Genomic DNA, 11173 nt, shown 5'->3' with positions numbered 1-11173 from the left:
GAACCTAATTAGACAATTAATTCTAGAGCCAGGCACTGTAACAGTTGAATTACCAGAGTCTCAAAGCTTGAACCTCTTCACATCATTTTGGATTACTCTTCGCTTCATGGGGCCCCACTTTTACCGTACAGCGTGTTCAGTTATTACAGGGCAGAAGAGAACATTTTTCGTTCACAAGATGGTACCCAAGCCAGAGGATAAAGCATGATCTCACAAAAGTTGATGCAGTTTCCCGAAGTAAAAAGCCACTAAGCACGGAAGCTGGAAGACATAGCCTGCCGACGCGGATGCGGTCGCTCTGCAGCACGACAGGGGCGGGGCAGTACGGCGCGCTGCAGCGCGACAGGGGCCGGGCGGAGCCGTAAAGCAACGCGGAGTCTACGCCGCTTCCAGGGCGCCCTTGACAAGACCGTGGGTCATGGCTGGCACGGCGCGCGGCTGCGGGACCAGCCTGGACCTGCTGCGGTCCTTGCCGAGAGTGAGCCTGGCCAACCTGAAGCCCAGTCCTAACTCCAGAAAACGGGTAAACGCTTGGCGGCGGTGCGGGGAGTGCAGGGGCCGCGTCACTCTGGCGATGGACGCGTGTGGGCGCCTGGCTCCCTTCCGCGTGCGCCCAGTATTAAAGGATAAGGATGCTAAGCAGGCAGAGGGCACACACTCGGGAACTGCAGAACGATTCATCCAAAATTGCGTTTAAACTGAACTGCTTAGCAAGTGCCTATCGTCGTTATAAAAATCCCAGTGTTTTTCTACACTCCAGCTGGCCAATGCGCAACCCTGGGTGCAACTAGAAAACTGTTGTGGATCGGCTGGTCGGCTTTTACAGTAACTTAATATACTGCTTATTTTTTTTGGGGGGGTGGGTGGGTTTGACAAATTCAATTAAGGGAAAGATGTTACGGAGTTAGAGAACACCGAAAGACTACCCGACTCTATCCAGTTGTAATTAGCCAATTTTTTTAATGTTATGGTGCAGCCAACCTCAGTTCCCCTTAGGCCCAGGTTAAAGGGGTAGAAGGCGGAGGGCTTTGAAAGGTCGCAATTACTTTATTTCTGTGGAATTTACAGCTACATGAGGAACTTTACCGAAGCAATTAATCATTTCACATCAGTTTTACAATTCTGTGGAGGGGGACAAGTTGCCAGGAGCTTATCTTTTAGGAATTTAGGAAATTAGAATGTGTCCCTAGCAAAAATTGGAGTTTTCCTTAGCCATATGTGATATAATTACATATTTACGATTAATTTAAAAACAAAACATTTAATGTCACTCAAGCCTCGTTTTGGCTGTTTAGTTCTAGGATTTTCTTTTTCCGTTCCAGCTGCTTTTTCCTGAAGACTAAATTTAGGCCCTTAGCTTGTTTGTTCAAGCACACACTATACCACTGAGCTGTAATCCCAAACGGATCCCCCCCCCCCCCCCCCCCCCCCCCGCCCCAGACAGGGTTTTTCTGTAGAGCCCTGGCTGTCCTGGAACTCACTTTGTAGACCAGGCTGGCCTCGAACTCAGAAATCCGCCTGTCCCTGTCTCTCGAGTGCTGGGTTTAAAGGCGTGCGCCACCATATCTGGCGGGTCCCTTTCCCGATTTTTAAATGCTTTATTCAGAGACAGACTCTCAGAAAATTGGGGGTTGCTGGCCTTGCCCTTTTTTTTGTAGCTTATTAGGCAGGCCTTGAACTTTGAATCCTCCTGCCTCAACCTAGCAGATAGCAATCACTACAGGGACCTAGCTTATTGTAGAGCTTGTTATTCCTGTTGGATTCCATGCCTTCCTTAGAACTTTGCCCTGTGTTTCACCTTGTATTTTGGTTACTAGGATCAGCTACATTCTGAGAGAACTATGTTGGTGGAGTATAAAGATGAGCACGCAGCTAGAGCAGGGCTTGGCACACGGTACTTTACCTCTAGTGCAGTGGATAAACAGCATTAATATGGAATATGCTATGAGATGAGACAGTTTTCAGAAATGTATCTGAAGATCTTAAAACTCACTTTTTCTTGTAGGAAAGACGTCCAAGAGATCGGAGAAGAGGTAGGAAGTGTGGCAGAGGCCATAAAGGAGAAAGGCAGAGAGGAACCCGGCCAAGGCTGGGCTTCGAGGGAGGGCAGACTCCATTTTACATACGAATCCCAAAATATGGATTTAATGAAGGACATAGGTAACGTTGGTTTTTTTTGAAGTACAAATCGTAATTTCCACTAAGAATTACACAAGTAATTTGGTAGAAACCTTATGTTTATTTAGGAACACACTTATGGTACTCTTGCTTTGAATAATTTTTAGTAATGTAACTGACCCTCTATTGTTTGTGTTACTGTATGACTATGCCCCCAGAAAGCACATTTGCACAGAGTCTACTCAGGCCAACAACATGCTGATAATAGTGCTTGCTGTCATAATTCCTTAGATGATTAACAATTGAAAAATGTATATGTATCTTTCCATCTCTCTCTATATATATCTGTATCTATATTTATATATAAAAGGTAAATGTATCTTGCCATATGTATTTTTATTTCAATGTATATTACCCTTTTAAACAGGTATATATTTGAAATATAGATATATTTAGATACATGTACACAAATACCCCCATATATATATTATGTGTATATATATATATTACATTATGTATATAATATGTATATATAATATGTTTATGGCACATTGTAGTGGGTACCATTTTTATTTTATGATGTATTTTTTTTTAATTAATTTATTTATTATATGTAAGTACACTGTAGCTGTCTTCAGACACCCTAGAAGAGGGCTTCAGATCCCATTACAGATGGTTGTGAGCCACCATGTGGTTTCTGGGAATTGAACTCAGGACCTTTGGAAGAGCAGTCAGTGCTCTTAAATGCTGAGCCATCTCTCCAGCACCTTATGATATTATCTTGAATTAAACTGTGAGTTACTTGTGTCCATGAGTGAAGTAAATGTTTGGAGAGGTAAATTTTTTTTAGGACCAAAGGAAGCACTGATGTTTTATTATGTGTTTGTGTTGTGCTTATAAATTTATTTTAGACCATCAGAAATTATGAAGGAAAACATGGAAAGCGTGTTGGTTTGAAGAGGGTACAGGGAGGTGACTTGGTGTTTTCTAATTATTACATCCTGCTTTGCAGTTTCAGGCACCAGTATCAGCCTCTGAGTCTCAGGAGACTGCAGTATCTCATTGATTTAGGTCGCGTTGATCCAACTCAACCTATTGACCTAACCCAGCTTGTGAATGGGAGAGGCGTGACCATCCAGCCGCTTAAAAGGGATTATGGAGTCCAGCTGGTTGAAGAGGTAACTCTAGATTGGATTTTGTATGTTTTGTTGTGTGGTACTATATAGATACTTTGTCATTCTCAGTAGTCCCTTCTCATTATCTACACATACCACATATATGCTTCACTGTGGACATTACCAAACTGTAGAGACACTATTTTCTTCTTTTCATACAGACCTCTAATAAAGATTAATTTATAACTTAGGCATAGTGGGAGGTTAGAAATGAATTGCTGTAGTTCTTAGTAGCCTTAAGTTATGACTATTAAATGGAGAATTTCCACCTCCTCACTTCAGGTACACACTTTATGGTTCCTCTTTGTCATGTCGGAATTGCCAGCATTGCTGCTCTCCTACACTGGGGCCTTCGTTGAGTAAGATAAGGAATAACTGCATAAAGTCTGAAAATGATATAATAAAGTCAGACTCGTGTCTGGGAAGGATGGGGTGGAGCAACACGAGGCCTCCACACAGTGTAAAACCTAAACAGTGCTGGAGTTGCACTTCAGCCTGTACAGGCTCTCGGATTCATTCCTAGCTCATAAAGACTTAGGAGTTGTAGATGGCCACCAATCAGTAACTAAAAACTGTGGAAGGTGAATCTGAGGGACTGCTTACTCAACACCTCTTCTTGGGGCCTGGAGAGATGATGAGTGGTTAAGGACACTGGCTGTTTATCTAGAGGATCTGGGTTCAAGTCTCAGTATCCATATGGTGCTCAAAACTGTAACTACAGTCCCACACGATCTTCCGTTCTTTGCTGGCCTCCACGGGAACTGCATGAACACGATGCACAGACATTCATGCAGTCAGAACACATACACATAGACTAAAAAACAAAATAAAAATAAAGTTCAAAAAAACCCGAAACACTAGTTCATTCTAGCTGTGGTTTTAGAAGGCTGACGTACTCTGTGAATCTGTATAGCTTTTTCCCTTTTTCTCTTTTGTTTTTTGTTTTGTTTTGTTTTTTGTTTGTTTCACCTGTCAATATATCAGGAAATTCAGTTAGATTTAAAAGACTTTTTTGATTTCTTTATGTACATAAGAGTTTTGTCTATATGTTTATGTGCACCATATGTACGCACAGAGTTCAAAAGAGGACATTAGAGCCCCTGGAACTGGAGTTATAAATAATTGTGAGCCACTGTGTGGGTGATGGAAACCAAACCCCAAACCCCCAAGTGGCAAGAGCTGTTAACCTCTGAGTCCTCTCTCAGCCTCAAAGAAGATCTTTCTGAAATTATTTTTTGTTGTTTGAGACTGGGTAGCTCTGGCAGGCTATTTTGGAACTCATGGTATAGATCTGGTTGACTCCTGCCTTTTCCTGTTGACAGGCATGTGCCACTCCATCCATCTGGACCTGTTCACCTACTTCACCCTTAAAAAGTAGTTTACTACATTGCAAGCTGGCAGGAGCTGGCCAGGAGCTCAAGTGCAGCCTGTGGCCCTGTTCCCTCTCTTAGAAGCACACTCTGCATCTGCCTTTTCCTACCCAAAGCATTTTTCTTTTTATTGCTTTTATTTTATGTGTGTGAGTGTTTTGCCTGCATGTGTGTCTATGTACCATTTATGTACCTGATGCCAGCTGAAGCTTTGGATCCCCTAGGACTGAATTCAGAGATGGTTGTGAGCTACCATATGTGTGCTGAGAGTAAAACTCTGGCTCTCTAGATGAGCAGCCTGTGCCATTAATTGCTCCAGCCTCCCAAATAATTTTTCTTAATATCTGGTCCAAAACTGCACTTATGTTTCATTGTCTTTCTCACTATCACCTAAGCCTTGCACAGGTAGGCAATTTGTTATAGTTTCAATGATGTCAGTCTTCACGCTGAAAGTTACTTAATATCTACAGAATGACTGAAATCCTGTTTCAGCGTCAGTAAAAAATTCTGTTCTATGAATTCAACAGCAGTTCATAAGCAAATTAACTACATAGCTGAATAGGTAGGTAACTTAGTGTCCACTAGAGGGAAGCATATGTCCATAGAAGAACCTTTTAAAATGCCCCGAGACTGTGAACCCAAGAAAAGAATTTGCTTGGGAGATTTGGTAGATTGCACCTGTGTACCCAGTACTTGAGAAACCACTGCAGGATGTTGCTGGATGTTTAAAGCTACCCTGAGCTACATAGTGAGTTCTAGGCCAGCCTTGGCTACACTTAAAATCCTGTCCTAAGACAAAAGAAAAGAAAACAAACAAACCCTAATCAAATCACAAACAGAGGAGTTCATTTGGAAAAGCAATACCAAAGATGTGATTGAGCCTCAATATTTTACTTTGGATGCTTAAAGAAAAAGACATAGTTCCACTTTATAGAAAAATCCATGACCCTGGCAGTATTTAAATTGCATGTCTCAATACTCTTCAATTATGTGTGTATTATGCTAGCAGACATTATCCTGAAAATTATACCCTGGGGCAATGGTTGAATAAATGTACACACACACTTATAGCTTGTCCATTGTCTTTCCTGAGTTTAAATCTGTAAGTCAATAGTGGGTAATAAATGCTGTGATTAGTAAGCACAGAATTATTTGGAAATATATATTCTCAAGGAAAATATTGAAACTTGATTTGTAGACTTTCCTAAAAATGTAGTCTATAATACTTAAAATTCTGAAACCAGAGCCAGAATAATGAGATAGGTTAAGTAGCTTACAGAGTAGTAATTTTAAAAAAAGAAACAAGCAGGGCGTTGGTGGTGGCATGCCTTTAATCCCAGCACTCGGGGGGCAGAGGGAGACAGAGGCAGGAGAATTTCTGAGTTTGAGGCCAGCCTGGTCTACAAAGTGAGTTCCAGGACAGCCAGGGCTACACAGAGAAACCCTGTCTCGAAAAAACCAAAAAACAAAAACAAAAAAAATCCCACATTAATAATCAAGTCCCGAGTTCTGAATTGAATCTATTGATTATAAATATATACCGTTATCAAATATAAAAAGTAAGAAACTACATCCTACAGTTCATAGAATATTTTCAAATACATGAAATATTTATAATGAAAGGAATCGGATTGGGAACTAGTTTCACCTGTACTAAAATGGCAAAAGCAATCTGTTCTGAAGTTAGAGAAAAGTTACCATATCCTGAGTGACAGGACTTTAAGAAGCCCATTGCTTCATCTCTAGTGTTAAACATTCTAGGGAAAAAGATTCCTCTCCAGTAAAGTGGGCAGTGAATACAAAGTGGATTTCCCCCTTTTCTTAAAGACAGCCAACCCTTCAATATTGTCAGGTGTTTTGCTTTTCAGGCTGTTCCAGACCCTTGGCTCTGAAACCTCTTTTTGCTCACTTAGGGATAGGTAAGATTTGCTTTTTATTATTAAAATATTAAAGATGTTTTTTTGTGTATGTGTATCTTACCTACATATATGTCTGTGCACCTCATGTGTGCCTAGTACCTGGAGAGGCCAGAAGAGGGGGCATCGGCATTGGATCCCTTGGACGTGGAGTTACATGTGGTTGTGAGCCACCATGTGGGTGCTGCAAAGTAAATCCGGATCCTCGGGAAGAGCAGCTAGGATTCTCTTTTTTTTTTTTTCTTCGAGATAGGGTTTCTCTGTGTAGCCCTGGCTGTCCTGTCCTGGAACTCACGGAACTCACTCTGTAGACCAGGCTGGTCTCGAACTCAAATCCGCCTGTCTCTGCCCGCTAAGTGCTGGGATTAAAGGCGTGCGCCATCACTGCCTGGCCAGCTCTTTAACTGCTGAACCATCTCTCCAGTCTCAGGAAGATTTGTTCTTAGTCTTTTATAATGTAGCATTATCTTGTGGGTAAGAATAGAAATGGGCTGGTAAAATGGCTTCATGGGTAAATGGCCACTGGACCTAGAGACATGTGCTTAATCCCTGGGATCCATGCAAAGGTGAGGAGGGAGAGCCACAAAACTGTCTTCTGACTTGTACATGCATGCTGCATGCTGTGACTAGACACTCCCCCCCCCCCCCCCCAAATTACTTTTAAATATACTTTTTGAAAGAACACCCATGGTGCTGGGGAGAAGGGAAGACCTTAGGGTTTCAGCCTCAGCATGAAAAAAAGGAAACCTGCCGACTCTGGATTAGTATCCTAACTTTGTCTTAGGAATTGCTCATCAGCCTGTATGCCTCATTGTCCCTGCCTGAAGTCAGTATAGTAATAATCCTGCTTTAGGACTGCTAGGATTGAATGGTTTACTACTAATAGAGTATGGGGAAAGGACGCCGCTGTCATTCCTATCTGCTGGGCTTGAGAATGAATGGGTGAGGCACAGTGGACCCTAAGCAGTGCTAGTTACACAATCACAGGTTCTTTGGAAGGGAGCTCAGCTGAAAGCACACTCGGCACCGATTTGCTTTCATCTAAGCTATTAACTAACAGGCTTTTTTTTTTTTTTTTTGACAGGGTGCTGATACTTTTCAAGCAAAAATTAATATTGAGGTGCAGCTGGCTTCAGAATTAGCCATTGCTGCCATTGAAAAAAATGGCGGTGTTGTTACTACAGCCTTCTATGACCCAAGAAGTCTAGGTAAGTGTTCTCTGGTCAGTTTAAGGAAATCGATGTCTACCTCCTCAGATCAAGGAAGCCCCTGTGTCATTCAGGTGCCCCCGAAGCTGGAGCCAAAGCGCAGTGCCACTCAGTGTGTATAGCACAGGTCCAACCTCTGAACATTTGAAAGATTTTTTTTGTTTGTTTAGTTTTATTTCTGTGTACACATTTATGTCTCCATGGAGACATATGCATTTGAGCGCAGTGCTCGAGGGGGCCACAAAAGGGCAGCTGTGAGCACTGCCAAAGCATTAAAAAACTGGTCAACAAGCATATTAGGCGATGTGAGAGAGAGAGAGAGAGAGAGAGAGAGAGAGAGAGAGAGAGAATGTTCTTTCTTTTTCTTCCCTCTATGTTTTATCTTCCTTTTTCTAAACTATTACGAATGACTTTCCATGTGAAGTAGGTAGTTAAGTAGGAGAACCCACAGTGCAAGCCTGACCTGAGTTTGATTCATGGTGGAAGGAGAGCCAACTTCCTGATAGTTGTCCTGATTACAGCATAGTGCATGTGAAAGCCCCTCCCTGACAAGAATAAGAAAATGAAAAGAGGGGCTGGTGAGATGGCTCAGTGGATAAGAGCACTGACTGTTCTTCCAAAGGTCCTGAGTTCAAATCCCAGCAACCACATGGTGGCTCACAACCATCCATAATGAGATCTGATGCCCTCTTCTGGTGTGTCTGAAGACAGCTACAGTGTACTTACATATAATAAAGAAATAAATCTTAAAAAAAAAAAAAAAGAAAATGAAAAGAAATGTAAAAGAATCCTTTCCATTTTGCTTACTTAAGCCTGTTTAACTACAAAGTTCTTGGAATTCACTTCCCATCTTAGGAAATTTAAAATGTGTAACAGTTATTACCTATAGAACCAATATTTACATCTCTTTCTATAAAAATCTTTTTAGAAATTCTGTGCAAGCCTGTTCCATTCTTTCTTCGGGGACAACCAATTCCAAAAAGAATGCTTCCCCCCGAGTCACTGGTGCCCTATTACACCGATGCAAAAAACCGGGGCTACCTGGCTGACCCTGCCAAGTTTCCTGAAGCAAGACTTGAACTGGCCATGAAGTTTGGCTACGTCCTTCCTGATATCACGAAAGATGAACTCTTCAGAATGCTCAGCACTCGGAAGGATCCAAGGCAGATTTTCTTTGGTCTTGCTCCTGGCTGGATAGTGAATATGGCAGATAAGAAAATTCTAAAACCTACAGATGAGAATCTTCTCAAGTATTACAGCTCTTGAACTGCCTTCTACTAAATCAGACTTGCGAGCCAGACGGGCTGCACATGAATTCTTGTGGGTATTAAAGCTTTGGGTCTGTTACCAGCCTTCACTGGTCAGGTCTTTTGTTCTTTTTCCATCTTAAATAGCAGACAACAAAAGCTGCAGGAGCGACTGAACCTTTGAGGGTGTATGTTTGAAAAATCTGAACAGTGGCAGGCTTTAGAAGGGGGATTAAAAAGAAAAAAGCCTACTTAAAATTTTCTTTTTTTGGGGGTGGGGAGACAGTGTGTTTTGATACATGGTTTCTCTGTGTAGCCCTGGCTGTCCTGGAACTTGTTCTGTAGACCAGGCTGGCTTTGAACTCACACAGTTCCGCCTGCTTCTGTTGGGATTCAAGGCATGTACCACCACTGCCCAGCCTGACTTTAAGTAGTTTAAAACATTTCTTTACTGTCCATCTTTTCATGGACTTTTCTTACCTACATTTTCTGTTTTGTCAGAGTGCAGGGCAGAGATTGATTAGTAGGCCTGGAAGCACTTTACTGTTCGGGGACTTACACTGGGCCCTCTTGGTCTTACGTTGTTTAAGACATCCGACAAGTTACTTCATCTTCCTGTAGCTGAAGTACAGTGTCTGTCAGTCTGAAGTACAGTGTCAGTCTGAAGTACAGTGTCAGTCTGAAGTACAGTGTCAGTCTGAAGTACAGTGTCAGTCTGAAGTACAGTGTCAGTCTGAAGTACAGTGTCAGTCTGAAGCAGCAGGAGAAGAGACTGCAGAGCCGCTTCATCTTTGCAGTTCAGAGGTTGGACCTGTGCTATACATACTGAGTGACACTGTCCTTTGGCTCCAGCTTCTGGGGGCACCTGAATGACCCAGAGGCTTCTTTGATCTGAGGAGAACTTTGACCATAGCCTATCTGCATAGAAATCAATTTCCTTAAATGGACACGTCCTGTATTGTAACAGTATCGGGTGTGCACACATCCTGTAATGTAACTGTATGGGGTGTGCTGTAGCCTGAGGAAAGCTATTGCCTTGCCGCCTAGTTGTGCAGGAGGCTTTCCTTTGGTGCTGCAGTGTACAATTGCAGGTCTCAGAGACCCTGCCTTCCCAGGAAACGTCTTCATGGGAAGTGAGAGGAAATTAGTCATCTAAAGGGAGAACACATTGCAGCCTTCCATCTCAGAATGTACTTTGAGGGTTCTTGGAGTCTCCTCCCCCATCCCTTCAAGCAGAGTGACTACCTCACGTAGAAGAACTGACAGCCAAACATGGGCTTTCTTCATTTTGGTTGTCTTTGGTGGCATACAGGTGGAAGGAAATTGGAATAGAGTGATAAAGGGAAGAATAAAAACAGGAAACAGATGTCTGGTGAAGTAGAATGCTGGCCAGTGTTTATTTGGTGACAGGGACTTTGTCACAAACAGCTGTATCCGGGTTGAGATACTGTAACCCTACAGCTCATTCTCAGCCAAAATAGCACCTTCCATGGAATTCATCTGGTCCACACTAGCCCTTGTGCCATTCACGAGGCATGGAGCGCTCCAGTAGAGGTGGTAGCCATTTGTATCCCTTGAGACTCTACCTTAAAAAGCAATAAGTCTTCAATGTAGGTCTGTCCTTCCTGCAATGTGGCCTCAGCTTTCAGTGTGCACACATCCTGTAATGTAACACTATAGGGTGTGCTGTAGCCCAAGGAAAGCTATTGCCTTGCCTCATGCAGGAGGCTTTGGTGACCAAACATTGAGTGACACTGTCCTTTGACTCCAGCTGCTGGGGGCACCTGTCTTGCCTTCTGCAGTTTGTTCAATAAACAGAATTCCTAGATCTAATAACCTTAAACATCTCCCTCTTCTTCGTACAGATAAGGGACTTACAGAAATTAGTAGGGGCCTGCGGGATGGCTCTTCAGGTAAAGGCCCCTGATGTATATAGCTGATTTTATTCTCACCAACTAAAATTAAGATTCATAAACCTTTCGAAAGATTTGTAAGCATCAGCAGTTTGAATTTCTCATATTTGGCAATGCATTCTATGCTATGTAAAGGATACACACATGGAAAACCAGTCAGGACACTCCAGTAACAACAATGACAATGAACATTATGGGTCAAGGAGATGACTTAGTGGTAAAGAGA

At 42.5% G+C, this 11173-nt stretch overlaps 1 protein-coding gene across 2 annotated transcripts; it reads left to right on the top strand.

Moving 5' to 3' along the window:
• The first annotated feature begins 341 nt into the window (after positions 1–341).
• Positions 342–9140, top strand: Mrpl15 (mitochondrial ribosomal protein L15). 2 transcript variants are annotated; one of them, XM_021162061.3, is made up of 5 exons: positions 342–523; positions 2006–2160; positions 3131–3296; positions 7664–7787; positions 8716–9140. In XM_021162061.3, the coding sequence occupies exons 1-5, from the start codon at positions 419–421 to the stop codon at positions 9051–9053; spliced, it is 888 nt and encodes a 295-aa protein (XP_021017720.1). In that variant the 5' UTR covers positions 342–418; the 3' UTR covers positions 9054–9140. The 2 variants fall into 2 exon arrangements, with proteins under 2 accessions (XP_021017720.1, XP_085691540.1); XM_085835414.1 differs by lacking the exon at positions 7664–7787.
• Positions 9141–11173: the final 2033 nt, after the last annotated feature.

Source organism: Mus caroli, unplaced genomic scaffold, assembly GCF_978045245.1.
Source record: "Mus caroli unplaced genomic scaffold, Mus_caroli_1 scaffold_1, whole genome shotgun sequence".
Lineage (NCBI taxonomy): Eukaryota > Metazoa > Chordata > Mammalia > Rodentia > Muridae > Mus > Mus caroli.
The sequence above is the reverse complement of the archived record's forward strand: the minus strand, read 5'-3'. Positions and strand labels throughout refer to the sequence as shown.